General features: G+C 48.0%; 1 protein-coding gene across 10 annotated transcripts in view; it reads right to left on the bottom strand.

Moving 5' to 3' along the window:
* Positions 1-24,397, bottom strand: part of Tet3 (tet methylcytosine dioxygenase 3) — a 96,922-nt gene that overhangs the window by 57,260 nt on the left and 15,265 nt on the right. For 5 of the 10 annotated variants that reach the window (XR_015686713.1, XM_087659764.1, XM_087659767.1 and 2 more), the window contains exon 3: positions 23,979-24,035. The exons of 2 other annotated variants lie outside the window; for them this stretch is intronic. Coding sequence is in view for 4 of the 8 variants with exons in the window: in XM_087659764.1 (XP_087515890.1) it covers positions 23,979-24,035 (57 nt within the window). In the remaining 4 variants the exon portion in view is untranslated. Of the gene's footprint in view, positions 1-7,448; positions 7,885-23,978; positions 24,036-24,310; positions 24,392-24,397 lie in introns of those variants that run through there. 3 more of the 10 variants (XR_015686714.1, XM_087659768.1, XM_087659770.1) reach the window with 2 other exon arrangements.

The following is a 24,397-nucleotide window of genomic DNA, read 5'->3' on the forward strand; positions in this document are numbered from 1 at the left end:
TAGAGCCCTGGCCTGTGGGGGTCCCCAGGCCCCCACCCACAGCCTCTAGCTAGTAGTGGAGGAAATTGAGCTGACCACATCAAAAGACGAGCAGTAGGCTAAGTCTCCAGCACACTAGAACCAGGTCAGTCCACCAGGGTGACTCCCAGGCACAGCAGGCTCAAGGCAGCTGTGCAAAAGTACAGCCCCAGAAGTGTGTAGCCTACACCCCTGGCCACAGGGCCATCCGGCCAGCCCCACAGTGCACATCCTTGGAGCAGAATGCCCGTGGCTTAGTGAGGCCCCACCTACAGCTGCTTACTGCCAGCCTCTCCACCACCTCCTGCCTCAAAAAGCCTTCTTAAAAGGCTCAGGAAACCAGCAAGCAAACATTGCTACCACCACAGTCCTCAGACAGAGCCAGCCTTAGTGAATGGCCCCACGACTGTTTCCTGAAGGAATCTCAAACCCGTCATAGCCCAGGGAATTCAGGTGTGTCAGGGGGACTAGACTGAGGAGAAGCAGGCAGGCTAACAGCTTTGAGAGGAAGTACAAACTGCATGCGGCAAGCAATTCTGGCTTAAACGTAACCTTCCAATGCTCCTGACTCTGCATCGATTTTGGTGACAAGCCAAATCCAACATCAACAGCAGCAATGTGGATGCCCGCCACAGCCTCCTTGCCGCCCGATTATAATTCTTTGGGAGAATAAACTCCCACAGTTGAAGAAGGGTCTCAAAGTTATTGACAGATTTCATCGCTCTCAAACTCTCCAAGAGCTTGTTCTGTTCCTTTGTGCATTCCTTTCTCAAAGACTCGGGTGGAGTCATAAGTTTTCCGAGTGGGAAATAGAGGACTAGAGACAGAGCAGTTGGTCCACCACAGATCCCCAGGACCCACGTGAAAAAGGCCCCTTTCATCTAGCCATACAGAATCATAAACCATCTCTCCAAATACACAGTCAGCATCACTGTTAGGCACCAGGACTCTGTGGCAATAGAGCAGGGTCCTTGTCTTGGCCTGGCAGTTGTTAGATGTTTGATTTTGTCTTACATTCACACTAAAATGTGCGGGAGCGCAGAGGCCTCCGTCCTCGTACTCTGAATATATAATGAAAGAGCCACTGACTGTGGACTTGTCTTTGAAGCTGCCTTTTGTGTGCCGACTGGTAGAAATATCAAAGGCATACGCTAAACTCATTACAGAGCCTGGGAAACCCTGGTGCACAGCTCCAGGGAATAAAGTGAGGTCATGAGGGAAAGGTAAGGAAGAGCTGGAACAGTGTGGTGAAGTTGTTGGGAAGTTGTGGGGAGGAAGGCTTTCTTCGTTGTCAGATGCAGTGGGACGTGCACACAAGGCCAAGCCAAGAAGGCCTTGTCTGTATTTGGCACCTTTTAAAATTTAGTTTGGAGTTCACTAGCTTAATGCAGCACACAGTTATAAAAACTGGGGCCATTGAGGATAATCAGTGGGGTTTTTACATTAAGTCTCCCCTTAGCAGGCCATAAACCTTTGCATAATGGTTCCTCACACTTCTCATGCACACACTGACTGTCCAGGTGGGCTGTGGGCTGTCTGTTTGAAACCTCTTCCTACATCTGTTTGGCTTTATAATTCCACCACCACTGGCCACAGACACTGTAGGAAGCAACCCTGATCACAGGCAGAGTGTCAATCAGTGCATGGCCAACCTTATTTGGATGAGTTTGGAAGCTGTACCATTAGCAAACCTTGGAGAAGACTGTCCTTCAAGACAGGAGGGAGGGAGGAGACAACTGCACCCAGACCCGCAGTTCTTGCAAGGCGTTGCTTCGGAAACACAGGTCTAAGAATGCCCAGCATATGGTCAAGTCCTGTGAGCATCCTGGGGACAGCATTGCTCTGAATCTCGTCATCTCGTCATCAATCCATGTCGAGATGAGAGTACAAGCCAGGAGTGCTCACTTTAAGAACTTGCTTTAAAATTTGACACTGTCGTGTATGAGCACACACTTGTTTTTCTAGTAATTTGCTTTTATTTTACAAAATGACCTATGATGGATTAGGGAAAAAAAAAAACTTGGACAACAGGCGAGAATGACCAACAGGCTCAGGAGTGCAGGCAGAGGAGAAGCAACTCCTGACGTTTTACAGTACAGTAGGGTAACTACAGTAAACAGTTAACTCCACACTTCTCACTAGGTAGTAGCCTGGCTGGAAAGATGGCCCAGCGGGGGAGAGCACTGGCTGCTCTCCCAGAGGAAACAAGGTCAATTTCCAGCACCTACATGGTGGTTCACAACTGTCTGTAACTCCAGTTCCTCAGGATCTAGTATCCTCTCCTGGCTCTGTAGGCACCGCATGTATATGCACAAAGGCAAAACATTCAGAAAATTTTTGAAAAACTAGAATACTAAATGCTTGCAACACAAAGAAATGGTGTTCGATAAAGATCTGATAACTACCAAGGTCTGATCACTAAGCATCACTCACATGGACTGAAATGTTATATTGTATCTTATAAATGTGATTTTTAAAAAATTACTGATTTATATCATGTAAAAACTGATCCCAAACAATTTACATAAAGAACTATAATGACCAATCTAGCCAACTCATTTGGCATAAACATGTCACATGACTGCATGGGGCTGGTCACGTAACAGTGGCTCGCCACCAAGCCTGACAAACTGAGTTCAATCCTTGGGACCCACATGGTGGAAAGAGGAAACAGACTCTAACAAGTGTGTCTCTGGCACCCACGCACCCACACACAAATACATGAAATGTTTTAAAAGATAATTAAAAAAAAAAAAAAGCTAAGACAGGTCAGTAGGAAGAGAGTCTTCCTTTCAAGATGCACAGCGGAACAACCAGATACCATCGGAAACAGGACTTGAGCCTATTTCTCAAACCAGGTTCAGAAATCCACTCACGAGGAACCAAGCATGTAAGTGTTAAGAACTAAAACTACACAACTCTCAAAAGGCAAGCATACACCACTTCCCCAGATGAGACAATGGATTCTAAGACATAACACTCAAACAATGAGGAGCAAAGAACAAAGAGACACCAGACTTCACCAATTCAAAGGCTTCTCCGAGTGGCAGAGACAGCTCAGCACTTGCTGGCATCAGCCCGATATTTGGTCCCTGGGATCCCGCATGGTGGAAGGACAGAACCAATTCCCATGAGCCACCCTCTTAATAATAAATGTCTCTTTCAAAGAAATCCATTAGCTGTATGTGTATGTGGGTAGTCACACACCGTGGGGGGGTAGGGGGGAAGAGATGGGGCATACCAAAAGGGACTTGCAAATCAGACATCTGATAAGTGACTATTTGCATAAAACCTCATACAACTTAGTAATAAAAAGACGACCCAGTTTACAAACGAGCGTGCTAGCCAGGCATGGTGACCCACATCTGTATTCAGCCACTTTCAAGGCTGAGGCAAGAGCGAGTTCAAGACCAGCCTGGCTTATACAATGCCACCCTGTCAGAAGAACGAAATAGAAAAATAACACTTTCACACACAACTTGTGTATGATTATCTATTCCAGTGCTACTCCTAACTGTCAAAATGTAGAAACAACCCCGGTGTGCATCCACTTGCAAACAAAATGCAGGCTAGTCGACCAAAGGAATACTCTGAATTATGAACTTTTAACACTCAGGCAGACCTTGAGAACATGAAGAATAAAGGAGGGGGGACACAATGAGTCCATTTATATGAAAATATCTAGATTGGGCAAATCCACAGGCAGAGCATCCATTCATGGCAGCCAGGGGCTGAGGAGCTGAGTGCTATTTCCATGGGGCTTCTTTGAAGGTGATAAGATATTATAAGACAAAGTGGTATGCGGTATGCAATCTAAACATAGCTGGACCGTGTAGTTTAAATGGGTCGGTTTAATGCTATGTGAATTATATGTCAACAAAGGAGGAGGGAAGGAAGAGGAGGAGGAGAGGAGGAAGAGGAGGAGGAGGGGAGGAAGAGGGGGGGAGGGAGGAAGAGGAGGAGGAAGAGGAAAAGGAGGAAGGGGAGGAAGAAGAGGAGGAAGAGGAAGAGAAAGATGAAGAAGAGGAAGAGGAGGAAGAGGAAGAGGGGAGAAAGAGGAGCAGGAGGAGGGGAGGAAGAGGAGCAGGAGGAGAGGAGGAGGGGACAGTAGCAGCAGTAGTGAGGCCACTTCGATGGCTCAGTGGGCGAAAAGCACCTGCTGCTAAGTCTGACAATTTGAGCTTAATCCCTTTGGACCCACAGAATGGAAGGAGAGAAATAACTCCAGAAAGTTATCCTTCAACTCCCACAGGTTCTCGTGTGTGCGAGAGTGCGTGCTTTAGATAAAACCTTCCTCTCCAGTTCTGTAAGAGGCTGTAAGGCAAAGCTGAAGCGGGAGGGGAGGACTTGGCTTAAGTGTGAGCACACAATCAAAAGTGCAAGAGCAGCGGTGGCGGGGGTGGCAGTGGCTGGCAGCAGCAAAGACTGATCAGAAAACCAAGAAAGCCATTTCAACTTTGTGCCCTTTCCTTAAGGTTAAAGGACCGTAGGGACCCACCCCAGGGGAGAGGGAGGTTCCTTTCCCACAAAAGATAAACCTCCTCACACCTAGCCAAAGGGCTTTGAAGGGAGGAAGCCTCTCAGCGGGGGTTCGGGCAAGAAAGTGAATGCTAATCAATTACTGAAAAGAACTACAAATTACTTTTAACACCCACCACCCAGGGGAGGGCTACAGCGAGATAACCAGAGGGTCAACTGGCCCCGAAGCATCCCTTTTGTAATGTAAATGACCTACTCCAGATGTCCCGCACCTGGAGGAAGATGAGGGCAGGTGAGCCTGCCACCTGTTCACCCAGGCAGTGGGTGACAGTGTCATGACAGTGTTCACACTCCTGACAGCGTTTAGACACGTTTCTCAGGTTAGGGAAGAACAAGTCCCCAAACAGAGGCCCCAAATTGTGGAGGTGGGGAGGAGCTGGCTCAAAGTCCAGCCCCTAACCTGAGGGAGTTCCTCTTGGGAAAAGCAGCAACTGCTGGCTCCGGGTAGAGATCTTGTTCCTCAGTGCTGTTCTCAGGGGCGGGCAGTAGCTAGAGTTTTAAAGTCCTCCCCTCCCAAGCTTCAGCCTTGATCCCAAGCCAACTCCAAACCAGCCAGGGAAGGGGTGGGGCACAGGCTATGGCCCGGCACTGCAAACACACAGAGGCGCAGAAGGCAAGAATGAGGCAGGCAGTTCCCAGGGCTGGCCCTGCCCTACCCCTCTGCCTGTGGACTTTAGCTAGTGGCCCAGACTCCAGGCCTGAGGACAGGGAGCCAGACCGGTAGATACCAGATTCCCCCACCCAGTTCCTCTAAGACTGCCCAGCTGCACACCTCAGAGCAAATCACTTTACTGAATTAGGCCCCACCTTATCAGCATTAAAAAAGAACTCCCATCCCCGTACCTGATCAACTCTACTTAGCTTTAGAGTTGAGACAAAAATCAGGTAGTTTGGACTTAAGCGAAAAGGAATTTTAAGAAGGAAAAACTCAGAATCTAGATTAAAGGGCACTTTAAAAACAAACAAACAAACAACAACAACAACACAAATGAAGAATCCTGAGAAAAACAAAACCCAGGCCTGGCAGTAAAGTGCTATTACCTGTGCCCAGCTACTTGAAAAGCTTTCAGTAAGGAAAAAAAGTTCACAAATTCAAGTCACACCTGGGCTACAGAGGGAGTCTGAGGGCAGCTAGGCAACTCAGAAAGACCTAGTCTCAACAACAACAAAAAAAAGGGGGGGGAAGAAGGGCTGAGAAGGTGGTCTGTGGTCTGTAATAGGTCAAAATGTCTTCCACAGGAACGGCACAGACACCAGCAGCGCGTGTGTGGTCTCTGCAAATTCACAAAGGACTACAGTTGCACACTTTAGCCTATGTGTATGAGGGCTTTGCATGCCTGTATGGCTGTGTACCACATGCATGCACACCAGCAGTCAGATTTCTTGGAACTGGAGTCACAGGTGTTCCTTCGTGAGCTGCTCCGTGGTGCTGTGAAACCAAGTCAGAGCCCAGGAGCAGCTTGTAACCACTAAGCCATCTTTCCAGCCCCCCTCGACTCTGGTTATTGGGACACTTACGTTTCAAATGACTCAAACACCTCAGAGAAAGGGGCTAGGATGACCCGTACTACATACAGTACATGCTTAGCACCGCTAAGACCCCAGGTTCACTCCCAGTACCACAGAAAGATGAGAGGAGAGAAGGAGGAAGTGTGACAAAGCACTAACACCTGTGGAGGTAGATGGAAACAGCCTTGATAGTCTTCCTTCTTGGAAACTATGAAATTATGTCAAAACTACACAGTCTTAAAAAGAGGAAAGTTGACAGTTGACCCGTAAAGGTCTTCCAGTGTCTGAGTTCGAGTTACATTTTTTGCAAACACAAAAGCCAGGACTAAACCAGTGGTCAAAGTCCAAGGCTGTCAGTGACAAAAGGGCTCTAAATCTCACAGCTCTTCAACAGTCCCCACCCACCAGGCCGCAGGTCTTCCTCACAGAAGGACTGACATGTGAGCTACCTAGGCAGGGTTTGAGAAATGAGTAAGGATCACCTGTAGGGGTTGAGCAGTCCCCTCTGGCTGTAAGACCCCTCGCCTCCACATAGGGGTAGCAACCACACCTCTTCTGGCACTCCAAGGGTGCACTGGAGGCTACACCCACAGGCAAACCGGCTCTAACCACAACGCCCAGGCCCATATGGAGCAGGCTCACAGCTTAGACTGCTAAGCAGTAGCCCAGGAGCACAGTGCTCAAAGTCCTCATTAACCCAAGAAACATCTGGGAAGCTTTAATAGCAAGCTGCCTCAATAGCTCTAAGGTCAAAAGGGGGAGAAAAAAAAAATCAAAACCACAACTGCAGACTCAAAGATAAATTAGTATCAGTGAGAACAATACCTAACAACAGAGAAACCCCGGATCTCATATACTTTTGCAAAATAAGGAGGGAAGTTAGTTTCAATCCAAGAAGGTCTGGAGTAAACCAAAGTAGGAAAAAATGAATCACCAGGAATAAAGGCAGAAGGAGCCGGTTAGAAAACAAACGACAGAGGCTTTTATACATGATCTATGATGGTTCTCCAAAAGACCAGCAGAGCACACCTTGGACAAGACCGGTTATTTTAACAAGGAGATATGAAGGTGCCACATGCCTAGAATTCTAGAACCTGAGTGGCTGGACCAAGAGACTCGCCAGGAGTTCCAGGCCTGCCTATACCACACTGTGAATCTAAGGCTGCTCTAGGCAGGCCATACTCTGTCTTAAAATGAGCTAAAAGGAATAATCACCAACAGTGAATTTTTGAAATTTTTAAAAATATAAATTAATTTTCTAGGAATTTTTTGATAGAAATATTGCAAGTATCAGAGAAAACACCTACCAAAGAATTATACCACTTAGTTAACTCATTTTTCTCTTATTAAATTTTCCCAGGTATTTCAAGATAAGCACTTACCTTCTCCACATGTACAGACAGGAACTGTAGGGACTCAGACTGGCCCAGCTATTAGCCGGGTCACCCAGGCAGACAGGAGACTTGGTCCCACAGCCTGCTGTCCCCAGGAGACAGCTCAGAAGCTAGTTGGAACACGCCCCTGAGGAGGCTCTGACCATTAGCTAGATGAGGACATTTCTGGTCTCTCTGCTACCTATGCAAAACGAAGTCCAAAAGCCAGCAGCAATATCTCCCTCAGAGCTTGTGCAGAACCCCAAGCCCAAACCCAGTTCTGAACCAGAAAGTGCACCAAGAGCCCAAGATTACCTGGACGAACATTAAAATATCACAAGCCTGTCAAACCCCTACTCGCCCAACTGCCCTTTAATCCCTATTAGTTTCTTAAAGCAGTACCCACACTCTGTTCTGCAGGTCACAACCAAGAGCTAGGGGCGGGGTGGGAGGAACAACTGATAAGGGCTAGGATCACATGACCATAATTTCAAAGCTTATCAGAGCAGGGGCTGGCAAGAGGGCTCAGCGTGTAAAACCTGCCTGCTGGTAAACCAGAGGAACTGAATTTGATCCTTGGGACTGACATCGTAGAAGACTTTCAGAAGTTGTCCTCTGGCACAGATGCCCATACAGAGGTATTCAAATTTTTGTTTTTAAAAAAAATTGGTAGGATAAACAAAGCCAAACTCTTAAAAGATGTTTCTATTATTTCCTGAGTTAAAGCATTGATACCAGCAATATATGAAAGTTTCTTATTAGTAAAATCCTCAAATAAAAAGAAATAACACATTCACAGAGAAAAGGGTGCATATCCCAACTAAATGTAGTAAAAAAAACAAATCAGACATTTTATATCATTTTATCCTAATTAGAAAACAGTGTATACAGTCAGGTGACGGTGGTGCATGACTTTAATCCCAGCACTCGGGAGGCAGAGGTAGGTGGATCTCTGTGAATTTGAGACCAGTCAACAGAGTGAGTTCCTGGACAGAGAAACCCTGCTTTGGAAGATGAGAGAGAGAGAGACAGACAGACAGAGAGAGAGAGAGAGAGAGAGAGAGAGAGAGAGAGAGAGAGAGAGAGAGAGACAGAGACAGAGACAGAGACAGAGACAGACAGACAGAGAGAGACAGACAGAGAGAGAGAGACAGAGAGAGAGAGAGACAGAGAGAGAGAGAGAGAGAGAGAGAGAGAGAGAGAGAGAGAGTGCAAGCGAGTTCGAGTCCTTTCGACTATTTCCCCAGTTTGGCTGGATCTGGAGTCTAGCAGCTTTCCTCTCCCCTGTATGTGCATGAATGTTTTATAAGCAGCCACACTTACAGATTTCCAGTTCAAGCAAGTAGAATCCCTTTGTTAACTCAGTTGCCAGACAACCTGTTTCTCAAACTCCCAAAGGGCATAAGAGTCACCAACAACGGGATTCCTATGTATGACATGGAGGGGAGGATTCAACCTGAACTACTTCTGAGAGCCCCTTCTATAGCCTGATAGTGAGCACAGATGAGGGGAAGGCCCAGCTGGCCAAGGAGCTCGATAAACATGGCTCTCACGGGCTGGCTCATAGGACAGCGGATTTACCAGTCAGAGATCCAGGCCTCTGCGTATGCACGCATGCATGTGTGCCAGGTGTGCATGAATTTCACATCATGTACCCAAATCCCACTCATCTTCCCGTCATTCCACATCAACTCTTTAAACAGGGCAATGTGTACACAGGGAGGCAAGAGTAAAAGCAAGCATCACCCTAAGGTAAGCCTCACATTGTGGGCAGCCCAGCAACATGGTGCCTGTCGCCTGTCAGAATGCTTTCTGCTCTGAGAGGATGCATTTGGATAAACTCCACAGGTTCACAGAGGTCCATCTGTTAGTCTCAGCTCTGCACCTCCAGGAGGCAGTTCCCCAGGGCTGGCAGGGATACAACAGTGACTGGTGAAGCCCCTCTGTCTGCCCTGATGCCTGGCACTCAGTATCTTGCCCACTCGGATGGGTTAATGAAGATGGATCAAGGGACTAAGAACAGTGCCCCACCTCCTTCCCCAAACCCCAGCATTCCTGGGCACATTCCTGCTTCCGCTGTTCCCAAGGATTTAAGACAGGAGAGCAAAGGAACCAGCAAAGTCTTTGTAACGCTGCTGCCCTTCTGGAGAGGTGAGGGAACAAGATGACAAGGTTAAAGTGCTCCAGACACAAGAAACAGCCCTGGTGGAGGGACAGAGGACCTGTTGACATCTCCACTCTCATGCACATCAAGAGGCAGACATCCTGACCCCTGCTTCACAACAATGGAAGCTTCCCACATATCTAAGCCTGTGGGCTGTATGTGGCCCTGTAAGATGAGGGGGTCTCTTGCTCATATGCCACAGGAATGCTAGGTGAGGAAGATCTCTTCATCATCACCTTAGCCCTTGGGGCAGCAGAGACCAGGACCTGACGATTCAATCTAGAGGACTAGGCAAGGGCGTGGGACAGGGTGGCACACCGGTCCACCATATCAAGAAATTGTGCCCTTCCAGACTGGCAAGATGACTCAGTTGGGTAAGAGCACTTGCTGCCAAGCCTGACGTTCTGACTTCAATCCCCAGGACCCAAGTCATAGAGGGAAAGAACCAACCTGTCAGGTTGTCCACTGACCTCCTCCACAAACTAGCCCACATGCTCACATGACACATTAAAAAGGAAAAACAAATGCCTTTCATTCCACAATTCCCAATGGAAGCTTGAAGTACAATGGCCATGGGAAAGACTATCACGCTGACCGGCAGAAAACTTGGCCTCAGAACCATCTGGGGGACAGACTCTGGACCAGAACAGTAGAAAGCACACAGCTGTGAAGCACACCTCACCAGTAGCCTCCCAAGCTCCGCTTTCTGCCCTGATGAATCCTGAGGAGAGGGGAGGATTCATTTGTTCTGCGATACCTTCACGGAATCTGGGAACGGAGAACACAAGTCTCGCCAGTCAGTACTTACCAGGGTGAGTGACAAGAAGGATACTGGTCATTATGGGTAATTATGAGATATAGACTCCTCCCTAAAGCCTCCTGTGGGAAAATGGCCCAGGACTCCCTCTTTTTCCTGCAGAGACAGGGAGGGTGCTCCATCTGTTACCCAGATCCCAGCCTCCAGGCTTGGGGCCAGAGCTGCCTCAGGCCCCACTCCTGGCCTTGGCCCAGGCAACATACTTTGAAGATGTGAAGCTCACTGTCTCTCTCACCAATTTGATCCCACAAGCATTTATTAAAAGCATTTACTGCATGCTAGGCTTTGTGCCAGGTGCTGGGGAACTGAAACGGATGGATACCCCACCACAAGGAAGCAAGATCCAAGCACTCACTAGTGTGGCCACAGAGGGACAAACGGCCGCACCACGGACAGCTGATAAAAAACAGGCATCTCCAATGTGCCTTCAGCAATGGGCTAAAAAGCACAACAGCTGGGCCTGGAGGGGAAGACGGCTCAGCAGGGAAGAGTGTTTGCTGTGAGTGTGAGGCCTGTGTTTAATTCCCCAGCACCCACACAGGAAGGCTAGGTGTGGCATGTGCCTCTAACCCCTGCTGTGGGGGTGTAGAGACAGGAGATTCTGGCTGGGGCTTGTTGCCTACCACCCTGCCCTGTGTCAAGAGAGTGAGAGCATTAGAGCAGGGTGGCTGCTGGCCTCCTCTGGCTTCTCCATGCACTGGAGTGCAAAACACACACATACACACACACACACACACACACACACACACACACTCACTCTCTCTCTCTCTCTCTCTCTCTCTCTCTCTCTCTCTCTCTCTCTCTCTCTCAGAGCAACAAAAGGCCAATAAGTGTGTAGGTCAGTTGTATAGAGTCTGCCTGTAATGGATAAGGTCCCAAGTCCAACCACTAGCAGTAGAGTATTATGGAAAGCAATGGGGGTGTGTGAACCACATTTACAACAGTAAGGGTGGCGAAGAACGCATGTTAACAGACACGGGGAAACTTTAAAGCTTTGGTGGAACCCAGAAGGGCCAAGGTAGAAAGATGCACTGCCCAGGCCTAGTGGCATATGCATTTAATCCCAGTACTTGGGAGGCAAGGCCAGGCCAGCCTGTTCTACAGAGTGAGACTGGTCTCTTTTTTTTTTTTTTTTTTAATATTTTTAAAAAGATTTATTTTATGTATACAAGTACACTGTAGCTGTCTTCAGACACACCAAATCCCATTACAGATGGTTGTGAGCCACCATGTGGTTGCTGGGAATTGAACTCAGGACCTCTGAAGAACAGTCGGTGCTCTTAACCTCTGAGCCGTCTCTCCAGGGTCTCAGAAGGAGGCAGGCTACATTTCCTTTTCTGGAGAGGAATCAATATAAAGCCATCCATCTGCCCCAAACCTCTAAGTCCTCTATGATTCTAACTGAAAGCACCCAGTATTTTTGACAGAGATCGACAAGTCCTTCACAAGCTTCTTTGTGCTAAGAAATGAAAACAGTAACAAAAAAGTACAAAAAAAGACAAATGTAAATAAATTGTTTAATTTGTGTGTGTGTGTGTGTGTGTGTGTGTGTGTGTGTGCGTGTATGTGTGTTTGTGCGTGTGTGCACAGATGCCCATGGATGGGGTGTGAAGACCCCTGGAACTGGACTTAAATGGTTGTGAACTGCCATGTGTGTTCTGGGAACTAAACTCAGGATCTCTGGAAGAGAAGTAGACATTCCTGACTATTCAGCCATCTTTAAAGACCAAACTCCCGAATAAAAACAGGTAATTAAAACAATGGAACAAACAGAATCAGAAAAAGGACAAAGCTGCAGAGCCCCTAGGATGGCGAAGAGATGTGAAACACTGCAGAACCTGAGGAACAGACAACAGAGACTCAAACTAGAGATAATAGGGTCTCTGAGTTCAGTCCTTGCTTCATATACCATATATAAAAATAAATTTCACCTTGGATATATGGAAATCTAAAATGAAGCTATAACAGCTTAAGAGAAAACATAATAAACTGATTCCACAAATTACATCTTCACACGAGACATAAACGTAACTCGTACATACACACCCTTTTTAAATAAGCCAGAAACCGGCTGGAGGAGGCTGAGGAATGCTAAAGCACATGGATGTACAGGGCCCTGGGTTCAATCCCCACCACAGACACACAAAAGCCTGAGTGTCTACAAATATGTGTGCCAGAAATTAACATCAGTAACATTACTTTTTCGGGAACAATAGAAATTAAGAATACATACTTATGCGATACTGAGGATAAATGCAAAATGACTAGTCCTTAAGGCATCCAAGTTCTCTTTTAATAAAAAAGATCATTTGAGGGGTTGGGGATTTAGCTCAGTGGTAGAGCACTTGCCTAGCAAGCACAAGGCCCTGGGTTCGGTCCCCAGCTCTGGAAAAAAAAAAAAAAAGAAAAAAAAAAAAGAGATCATTTGGGTCTGCCAGTGGGTGGGCACTGCAGACGCATACGGGAGGCAGAGGAAGGCAGACCTCAGAGTTTGGGGCCAGTCTGATTAACAGAGGCTACAGAGAGAAACCCTGTCTTGAGAAACACATCATTTGATTCTCCTTTACATTTTCCTGCTATAACTCTGTGTACAATGTGTTTGCCTGGGGTGCACATGGGCCACAGTGCATACACAGAAAGTAGAGAGCAGCATTCAGGAGTTGGCGGTTTCCACCCCGAGTCCCAAGGATCAAAGCTCAGGCCACCAGGCTTGAGCAGCAAGAGCTTTTGCCTTCTGAGCCATTCTGCTGGCCCTCAGAAGGCCTTTTGTGAGAATAACTTGGTAGTATCCCCTTAAAATGTCTTTTTTAGGGGGGTTGGGGATTTGGCTCAGTGGTAGAGCGCTTGCCTAGCAAGCACAAGGCCCTGGGTTCGGTCCCCAGCTCCGAAAAAAAGAAAAGAAAAAAAAAATGTTTTTTAGGTTGGGTGTGATGGTGCACACTTTAACCCTAGCATTTGAGAGGCAGAGGTAGGAGGGTCTCTGAGCTCAAGGCCAGCCTGGTCTACAGAATGAGTTTCCTGGCCAACCAGCACTGCACAACAATATCCTCTATTAAAAAAAAAAAGCCATTTTATGATTTTTAATATACAAATATACTTGTTAATATACAAATAAATTAAAAATCATGTCATCAATAAATTGCCACTCAAAAATTGTGAACATTCACCAATGGGAAACAAGTTAAATTATGTAAATTTGTGCTATTCGAAACTCCATGGCCATTTTTGCTGTTGCTTTGCAGAGCCTCTTACTGTGCAGCTGAGCCTGGCCTAAGAGCTAGGATTACAGGTGTGGGTTGCCATGGCTACTTTCTGCAGAAAAGGCTAAGATAGACACACTGACATAGGAAAGTGTCCTTAGCCCATTTAGTAAGTAAATACGTAACAAACTGTGGAGAAAGTAGTGTTTAGTTGTTACACAGAATAGAAAGACCTGAGTTCCAGTTATATAGTTTTATATTATTTGATGTCTTTAAATAGAGATGTACTATTTTAAAGGTTTAGAAATAGCCAGGCACAGCAGCATACACCTTTAATCCCAACACTAGGGAAGCATAGGTAGGCAGATCTCTGAGGTCAAGGCCAGCCTGCTCTGCATACTGAGTTCCAAGACACTCAGGGTGACATAAAGAAACCATGGCTTCCCTCTCACCCCTGTCAATGATAAATTTTTTAAAAGTTCAAAAATGGGGCTGGAGAGATTGCTCCATTGTTTGGTATTGGCTGCTCTTGAACTGAATTCTGTTCCCAGTATCCACAGTGTCTCACAACTGTCTAGAACTCTGGTTCCTGAGGATTCAATGCCCTCCTCTGACATGGATGTGGTACACGTCCATACGTTTAGGCAAAACGCTCGAGTACATAAAACAAATTTAAATAAACAAAACAGGAACGCAGTGAAAAAAGTCACAGTGCAGAGGAAATGAATGCAGTTACAGCTGCGTGTACATTATGGGAATAATTTCAAAATGGATCACTGACAAAAAAATACATGGTAAATGTTTTACACCAACGGGCGTAGGACAAAATAAAGTCAAGAGTCAACACCTGTCTCTCAAGGAAAGATACCAAGCCATATGGTTTCCCAATATCAAATCCTAAAAGAAGAGAATTATTTCAGATGTGTTATTTGAAATTGTACCAATACATAGAAAACTTCCCAATCCACTGTATGAAGTTACTGTTATTCTACCAACGTCTAACAGTGCAAACACAAAAGCTACCAGCTGACCTTACGATGTAAACAAGTCAGACACTGTTAACGTAAGTCACCTGACTGTTAAAAAAACCACTTATAACGGAAAAAAATTAACAAAGATCATTTCTTTCATATGACATAAAGAATCGCATGACCCTAAGAATTCACTAATCTTACAACGCCTCGCCTGAAGTCACAATGCTAGTCATTCCCATTAAAGTGCAAAGGGAACAATATCACTAAAGAGAAAGACGTTCTCAAGCCGATAAGGACCTAGCAAACGCACTTAACACAGGACACACATTCCCAGTTCCAGTTCCATCTGTCCATCAGCAGCCCCTGGGTCAGTCTCCTGACTTAACCGGGCTACAGGGCCTGTTCTAGACTCGCCACTAGAATGAACGGACAGAACTACGATCTGTTTGCCCATCTGTGGTGTGTGTGGTACACTCACACCGGTCATCCGGGGTGAAGAGTTAACAACACAACACAACTCCATTTTCAGCCACACCACACCGGGACATGGGTCAGAGGAAGAGATCTGAATACATAATGCTAGCTAACAGCTATGCTGTGAGGTTACCACCAAATTCCCTCCCCTGCAGTCTTCCAGCTTTTCAAAAGAATAGTTTATTATTAGTGTAATTTTGAGAAATAGAATAAAAAGGCCAGAAAAGACAAAGGCTTTTATTTTTAACTCAAAATTGGAGATTGGCACCACCTTAAACCCCCAGACAGAAAAGGAGCTAGAGGAGCTTAGATGGTCACACAGGGTAGGAATCTGCAAAGTCCCCTGCCCCTGTGCCCTTTCACAGTGACACCTACCTATGCCAGAGTAGGTGTTTAAAGGTATTCCTGGCAGAGGCCACTCTAAAAGCTTCCAGGCCCACAGCCAGCACATATTGCCACACTAGGGCACGCCCCGACTTTGCCCAAGTGCCGTACAAACTCTTGAGCACTTCCAACAGGGCAAGAGTCACTTCCAGAGAGAGATGTTGATGACATAGGCGTGTTTGTGAGAAATTATCACACAGTATATAGCATGCTTTCCTTCTTGCATACATGTAGACTTCAGTTAAAAGCTTAAAAATTAAAAGACCATGCCTGCCTGTAGCCCTGGCACCCTGGAGGCGGAGACAGAATCCATAGGACAAAGTGGCTGCCGAGGGACCAAACCGGCAAGCTCTAGGGTCCAGTGAGGGGCCCAGTATGTAGAGGCAGATTGAAGACAAGCGCAGTAAGCCTTCATCCCCCGTATTCCTGTGTACATGTATGCACATGCACCAGCACGTGGGAACATACACACACTAAGAAATAAAAGATTTTTCAAATTAAAGGCCGAGAGGCAGAAACTCCATTTCTATGACCTCAGAACACCACCACTTTAATCGTTAAGCTCACAGATCAGCCTCACGGGGACGACCTGATCTTAACTGTCCCAGATGCTTATCATTTGGGTGCAGCCCACAGGTTTGGGCGACAGAGCAGAACTGAGGATGTGACTGCTCAAGCCGGACAGCACATTCTAACCGACTAGAGCCCTTCAAGACACACTGGGACCTGCTCCACCCCACACAGAGGGCATCATGATCCCTGGAGCCTAAACACTGACATTCCCATTTTGAAAAGCTGCTCAGATAATTCTAACATGAGCAGGGGCTGAGAGCTGCTGAACTAGTTAAACCAGAGGGACTGGATGCTAGAGACTCTCAAGACAAGCTAAGGCAAGGCCCTCCTGACTGTTGGGGTGGAAGATGGGGTGGGAGTGAACATGGATGGTGTGTTCGGGCGCTCACCCATCTCCTCTTCACATCCCACTTCCTCAGGACTCATTCAGAGACCTACTGGAGAGCAAAATCATCCTAATATATGTGTAAAATGTATGCGTGTGCTCATGCATGCACTCCTGGGCATGCGAATACCCACAAAGTTTTCTAAATAACTTTTGGGTCCATGAGGATGAGCACAGAACTCTGGGTTCTGGCTCCTAGCCAATGAGTTCAGACTGGACTCCTTGCCAGGAAGCCCCAAGACACACGCCACTGTAACCACACAACCCCACAGCTAAGCCCTAACTACTACCCAGGGGCCCAGGGATGTATCTGGGAGCCCACAGCTGGAAAACAGGAAACCAGTGAAAAACAACAGACGGAAGGCCACAGGGCAGAGGAAGCAGAGAGTTCAACCATGGGAGAAGGCGAGGAGTGAGGCCAGTGAGGAGGGGACCCCATTATGGCTTGCCTACAGAGACCTTCCAGCAGGTTTACCTGGGACCCTCATCTTCTGTCCACCCTCGGTCTAAAATAGGAACCCATACCCATACGTTTGGCCCGACAGCCCCCACGGTGCTCTCCCCAGATGATTCTGACCTAAGAAATCCTGGCACGCATGTCACAAAGCACGGTCAGACTCGGAAGAAAGCTATGTTTAAAGCATGTAGTGGGAACAAGGGCAGACTGAGGCCCTAAAGAACATCCTGGTATTGAGAGAGGAAAAAAAAAATAGGGCAGAAAAATGCAGAGAAAAACAGGTGGACAGCTCTTGGGCGTGTTGACTGAAGAAACCGCACCTACGCTGAGCAAGCGGACTGACTGATTAGAGCACTTCAAAGATCACGGAGTTGGAAATGTTACAGGGCCTGAGCTAATTTACCCCGAGCTCTCCTGGCCCCTAAATAGCTGTTTACTTGAACACCTATGCAGCTGGACGTCCTGTGACTACTAGGCAAATCGTTTTGGAATATATGAATGCCACAGCTTCCATCAACCCCCAAACCCAAGAGTGTAACCAGATAGCATCCGAGACCCACAGCAGAGATTTTCCCAATTTACTACGGTCTGCCTGCTGTCCTCCCCAGTGCATCTATTAGCAAGGTGTTTTGATGGATGGTTTTGCTTGGTTTCTTAAAAAATAAAAACAAAAAATGAACCACCACCAACGAAAAAATGGAAAGCAGTTGCAACACCGGACCACGGAACTTGGAGTCACCTAATCCTGCGCTCCTGGGCCGAGGTCACTATGGCTTGGACCCTTTAATGCTGCATTTTATTTTATGTTGACAGGGACATCTCCAGCTGTACCAACAATCCATTCTCCTAGAGCTTGGGGGACAGGACAACAACTCGCATTTTGAAGATCTAGTCTCTGCTTCTCTGCAGGACCAGGGGAGTCAGAAGGAACCCTCTGTACCCCAGCTCAGCCTCAGCATGCCAGCAGAGACAGTGGTCTGAGGGCTGCTCCCAAGGGAAGGCATAGCTGAGGAGTCAGTTTGCAGATTCTGACCAGGTCGTCCACTCAGAACCCTTGTTGCGTCCTCTGCCTGCCTCTGACAGGTGTCTCTGGCCTCCCAGTTTATCCCCATCAACAGAACAGGGAGAGGCAGGTAGATGACAGGCAACAGTCCCTTTAATAAACTGTCTGCTTAGCAAGACTGGGAACAAAGCTTACAGGCCAGAAAATGACCTGGGACTTGCTAGGCAAGTATTCTGCCTTTTCTTTTTGAGAGAAGGCAGTGGGTGCTGCACAGGCCTGAGAGAGAAGCAGAAGCCAGTCAGCGGGGCAGAGCTGGGGAATTCTCTGTTAGGGATGAGCTGCAAACCTTTCAATGCCTTTGTCTCCATGCAGAGCCCATGAGGTCAGGATTACTCATGAGGATGCATGGGGGCGGAGCTCAGAAATCCAATTACTTAAGCACCAAGGGCACAAGAATTCCTGGCCAGACACACAACCAGGATTTGCTTAGACCCTGATCCTCCTACACTTGGCATGCTGGCCCCTTAAGTAATATTTCTGTAGCAGGACAGTTCAGGGTCCTTTCTCTAGGCTGCTGAGACAAAAAAAAAAAAAAAAAAAATTCACATTTTTACACTCATGTTTAAATCTCAGCTGGATAAAGTGGAGCCAAGACGCTTCAATTAAAGCCACCCAGATAATGGCGTGTCCATCCTTACAGAGATCACAATATGAGGTCAGCCCCTCAGAGGAAAGGGCTATACCTCTAGGTTAGTAAGGACCACTGTTTAAAGGCCTGAAGATAAAGGTTAGTGGCAGAACACTTGCCTAGCAAGTCCCAGGTTCAATCCTCAGCTCCACAAAAAAAAAAAAAAAAAAAAAAAAAAAAAAAAATTTAAACTTTTTTTTTTAAATCCTAAATGAAAGAACAGCCTGGTGGAACAGGGCTATAACCCTAGCTACTCAGGAAACTAAGAAAGATCCCAAATTCAAGGCCTGTTGGGCTACACAATACATTCAAAAGCCTGGGCAACAAGAGGGCCGAGGACATAACAGTAGTAGACTGTTCACGGGCATGTGTGAGTCCTGAAGTCAGTCTCTGAGCACACACACACCCTTCAGGGGCTCGTGTGGTTCAGACTACACACCATCAGATCCCTAAGCAGGCAGGAAGGGTCCTTATCTACAGAAGCTTGGCTGCTCCAAGAGATTCTCTGTAACAAACAGCAGAGTGAGGAAGAGTGGGGAGGTGTCCAGAAAGGGAATGGAGGCACACAAACCAAGAGCCCTGTGCACTGCCAGAAGCACGTTCAGAAGCAGCGCTGGTCACGATCTGACCCAGTCCAGCATCACATACACAGAGAAACTGTCAGTTTCAGGACATCCAAGAGCAAGAGTGTGGAAACTGCCCTGTTGGACGCTCAGGAGGCTTTGAATGGTACCCAACACCCGAGGCAAATTGTACAGGCTGTTAGCCGACTTTACAAAGTGGGACTGTATCTTGAAACTTAAAAACAAAAAAAAAACAAAAACAAATGGAGAAAACCGATCTGGTCTGTTTCTACATTAGTTTGAAAAAACAAAACAAACAAACAAACAAAAAAAAAACCCTAACCAAAAAAAAAAAAGCCCTCCACTGTAAAGGAAACCATGTCGATGGGCTCTAAAGTGACTCTTCACAGTTAATGGCAGAGCCCATGAGTAAAGAACTCCACTACCTGTTGCTCCCTCTCAGCCAGTGAAGCAGTAAAAGTCTATAAGACCCAAACTTTAAGATAGCCCAGACTTGCTTCAAACTAGCTATATAGTCAAGGATAACCTTGAACTCCTGGTCTACTTCCAAGTGTTGAGAGATTATAGGCACACACAACTATATCTAGGTTAAATGTCTACAAGGTGACCTTTTTTCCTTTTGGCAGTGTTGGAGATTGAGTCCGTGGCAAATGCTCTTCAACTAAGTTATATCCCCAGCCCCAGAACCCAAACTTTTCCAGAAAGCAAAGTCTTTACTTGCAGTCCTGGCTTCCTAGACTAGGCTGGCCTCTACTCCAGAGATTTACCTGTGTGTGCCTCCTGTGTGCTCGGATTAAAGGTAGGTACCACCACAGCCAGGAGACCCGCACTCCTGATAAACTGATCTTCAAGTTCACATGAACAGCACAGTATTTTATCCAAAATCTGAAAACAACACTTTCTTTCCAATACCAAGCTTCCTTCTCTACTTTATCTGTTTCAGAGCACAAGACCCTAACCAATGACCAGATCCTAGAAGGGCTGAGCTTGAAAACAAGGCTGGAGCATTGATTCTTAAAAGTCCTCTGAGGTCTGGGGCTGGGGATTTAGCTCAGTGGTAGAGCGCTTACCTAGGAAGCGCAAAGCCCTGGGTTCGGTCCCCAGCTCAAAAAAAAAAGTCCTCTGAGGTCAAAAGCCAAAAAGTGAGTCTGGCGCAGAGGTGTGCACGTGGATGAGAGGCTCTGTCTGTGCTGCTTTCACGTTCACACGCCCCAAACACGGCAGAGATCAAAGCGGTCGTCTGCACAACACACACTGGCAATGCTGGTGTTCCCACTTGTAACTGATGTCATCTAGTCCATATCTTAGTGTCTAATGGCTTTGTAAGGTTCATAGTAACTTGTTTTCCTATGCTGTACTTAGTCCCTGTTCTGTCTGCCCAGACCCCTAAACGGCCCAAGAGTAAACCACCTCCCCCTCAAAAGCTGGAAATGGGGGTCCTGCTGACAGCCAGATGTCTGGATGCAGGAGGAAATGAGGCTAAAAGCCCAAGAGGCCAGGGATGGAAAAGAAGACTTTAAGAGTATTGGGAGACCCAAAAGCAGAGCCAAAACAAAGCCTCTGCCATATCCCAGCCCAGACCCCCCAGCCAGACAAACCACTTGCTATAACCTCCAGGGTATGGGAGGGAACTTGGCAAAACCACAAAGCCCATTTCTAGCAGAAACGGGCATCTGCAGCTAGAAGCAGATGAGCACCCAAGGTCCCCCCAAACCCCCACTTCTCATTGGGCCACTTCTCTGTGGCCCAGCAAGAGGGGCCAAAGAGCCATCAATGGTGGTAGTCCCAGAATGCAGCCCCAGGCCCCCGCACTGTGACGGACAGATGTCTCCTAATCCGGCTTACTCTCTTCTGCCACAGTCCCTCCTCTTCTCCAACGTTCATTCAAAAATGACTGGGGGTTACCAAAGCAGTAGAGCTGAGCTCTGTGATACACACGGGGAAGGAAGCCCTGACCATTCTCCAGCTCAAATCTGCTATCCTTTGGACTCATTCTTTTCTGCTCCCGCCTGATAGGCCCACTGGTCTTCAACTTTACTGCTGCTTATAAATTACTGCAGAGAGAAGGCGCTCCTCGACTCTTGCAAAGAGCTGAAGACAGGCAGAAAGGAACAGTCAGGAATGACCAAGAGTATGCAGAGTCAAAAGGAACAGATTCTCAACAGGGCATTTTTGGGATGGTCAAACGGAGAGATAGAAGGCTAAGATCCTGGGCCCAGTACCAAAATAGTTTCCAGACATCCTTAGCCAGTGAGCGCCCATGAGGCAGAGTGTGGGAGCCCCAATGCAGGGCAGCCTGGTGCTCTTGCACTGTCTTCTGTCTAGGCAGCTGAGGGGAAGGAGGCGGCAGCAGGGTATCATGCTGTGGCATATTCCCTGGGATATATCATGGGCAAATGACATGAAGCACAATATGCAGCAAACCGACAACTTGCATTCATCAAGCTAAGCTTTGTGGCTGTGCCAGGACTATGTACGCCCACGCATCCAAATATTCCTGGCACCACTTAGCACACAGGGAGACATGCATTATTTCTTCTGGCTTGCTGGACACCATTCCCCCTTGAGGCTTACCCCTCCCATACCCATCCTGTGGGAACCTGTTCACACACACATGTACACATACTCCCTTTTATCCTGACCACAGGAAGGGTTCTTTTACCATGATAATAGAGTAAGCAAAACTCTGTCACCCCAATGTGCAGGGAAGACAGTGCCAGAAACAGGGGCTCAGACGTGAGTACTGCGGCATCAAGGATAGGAGGAAGCTATGGTTCTCAGGCAGGCAACTCAATATAAGCAGATCCATGCTGGGGACAGAAGGGATGAAGCTCCCAGAACAGGGCAGGGGAAGACCTACAGAGAACTTTCTCTAGATTTCCCCAACACTGGGGTCAGGGTTTGGCTACATCCCAGGGTACAGCACAACAGGTAGCAGAAACAGAGTGCATGCTAGCGGAGTGGAAAGAAGCAGGTCTTCCCTGGAGAGGCATCACCACGCAGCAGGCAGGCAGGGTGCTTGAGAGAGTAAGCAGACAAGGATGGAGGTGCAGAAGGAGGGAGCTTCCCCTTTCCCTGAGCCTGCTGTGTCCCCATCCTTTCGTCTGGCTTTCAGAGTTGGGGGACAGAAGAAGATTCTCCCTCATAATCTTAACATCTCCACTGCCCACAGTCCTGGAACAGCATACAGCATGGGTGACTACAACTCCCCCAGCCAGCAGTGGGTGGCCAAAGGAAGCGGAGGTGGGAAGCTGGATTCTGGCTCCCACGAGCGAGCATAAGTGAGCCAATGTGAGCTCAGAGTTCTCTCAGCGCGCACGCACAAACAGGATCACTGGTGCTTCTAACTTGCCTGGGGTCTCCCACGGTTCCTTCCCAGATGACTACCAACAACTCCCAGCCTCACCAAGGCATGCCAGCTCCCCAGAGAGCAGTCCTGGGCTCTTCCTTCCCAAGAAGCTGTTTCAGAAGCAAAATCCACATTCTTCTTCAAGTATTTGCTTGGGGAGAGGCCAGGGAATAACCCTGACCTTCATATCCACACCTTATAAGTTAGCCCGGGAACCCCCAACACACACACAGGAGGAAGCAGAGCCCCACCCTGTCAGTGTCACCACAGACATCGAGGTGGCAGAATGCCATTTCCAGCACCTCCTCAGAGCTTCCCACAGCTTTCCCAGGAATCGGGAAAGACTAAGAGCATGCAGGGACACTCACAGCTCGCCCACCTGCTACCTAAGCAACCAGGCTCAGGGCCTCCTCTATGCAAGGCAGAGCCCCACGGGGGCCTGACCTGCCCACCTGTCCCCACACTCACTCCCAACCTCTGCTCTTTAGAGGCAGTCACGGTTTTTTTTTGTTTTTTTTTTTTTTGTTTTTTTTTTTTCTGTCCCAGTCCCCCCTCCTTCTGGGCCAAAGGATACTGCTGAGTAATTCCAAACTTAGAGTGAGCCCCCGGCCCTGTAAACTGGGGCAAACTAGAAGGAAATCTACTGATCTGCCCCCCTCCAGGGTTAGTCATAGCTTCTTAGCAATCAGATTCTCCCCTCCCAAATGACCTACACCGCCCTCTGAAAACCCACCTGGAGTGGGTCTCAGCCCCTTTCTCTGCTTCCCTCACACTAGGGAACACTGCCTTCCCAGTCTCCCAGACACCAAGTGGCACAGAATAACAGCAGACACCCGCTGGCTTCCCAGCCATGATGTTGCATCAGCCCCCACCCTACCCAAAATATCCTCACCCCCACCACCTCCTCTCCTCTCTCCAGCCATCTCCATGGTGACAGCAGCATGACTAATGACACCCTATCAGCTTCAGACTCAGGAGTGCAATTCTCCCTCCCCCTTACTGTCTTTCACCCCCCACTTCCCCGCGACAACGCACCCCGGGGATTTCTGCAGATTGGATGCAAACCAACAGTGCCAGGGCCATTCTCCAGAGATTTCCAGAGGCAGGGGTGGGAAGTGGGTTGCAGGTCTTTATAAAACACAAACACACACACACACGCACACACACGCACACACACGCACACGCAGAGCGCACACACACATATATATACAGTTCAAACCAAACCCCAACTGCACCCAAACCATCCAGCTGAGAAAGCAAAACGAATCCAAACAAAACCCACAGAGGCCTGAGAATTCATTGGCCGCCCACACTCCCGCCGCCCCTCCCCCTCAGCTGCTGCTACACACACAGTGGGAGATTAAGGGATCACCAGAGGAGACCCTTTATTTTTATCCAATCCAGTCAAACACTTCACCCCCACCTCGCGCGCCCACGTACACGTACACACACACACACACACACACACACACAAGCACGCAGGGTACCTTGACAGTCGCCCCTTGTGCCCAGGGCCCCGTTCCTTCACGAGCATTTATTTCCACCTGCAAAAAAGCCAAAGACACTGGTGAGGCAGTCTGGTAGCAGGCAAGGAGCAAAGCAGTCCTGCACAGGCCCCAGCGCACTGGAGGGGAAGGGGCCGGGAGAAGAAAGGCTGGACGGGACCATCTTCCTGCTCCAGCTGCCTCCCCAGCGCCGATGGGCCCCTGCGCCTTCCAGTGTTTTGTTTTCCTGCTTCGGTTCCTGAGCCTGTGGAGATCCCAGGGACCCGCTCCCGGCTGGCACACGGCCTCCCTCCCCTCCAGGCCCAGCGCTCTACCTCGGCCGGCCTCCACTACTGCATCGGCCGCCGCCGGGCCTCCCATTATCCCCGCCGAGGGAGCGCACCGAGGGAGGCACTGCAGAG

Source organism: Rattus norvegicus, chromosome 4, assembly GCF_021556685.1.
Source record: "Rattus norvegicus strain SHRSP/BbbUtx chromosome 4, alternate assembly SHRSP_T2T, whole genome shotgun sequence".
Lineage (NCBI taxonomy): Eukaryota > Metazoa > Chordata > Mammalia > Rodentia > Muridae > Rattus > Rattus norvegicus.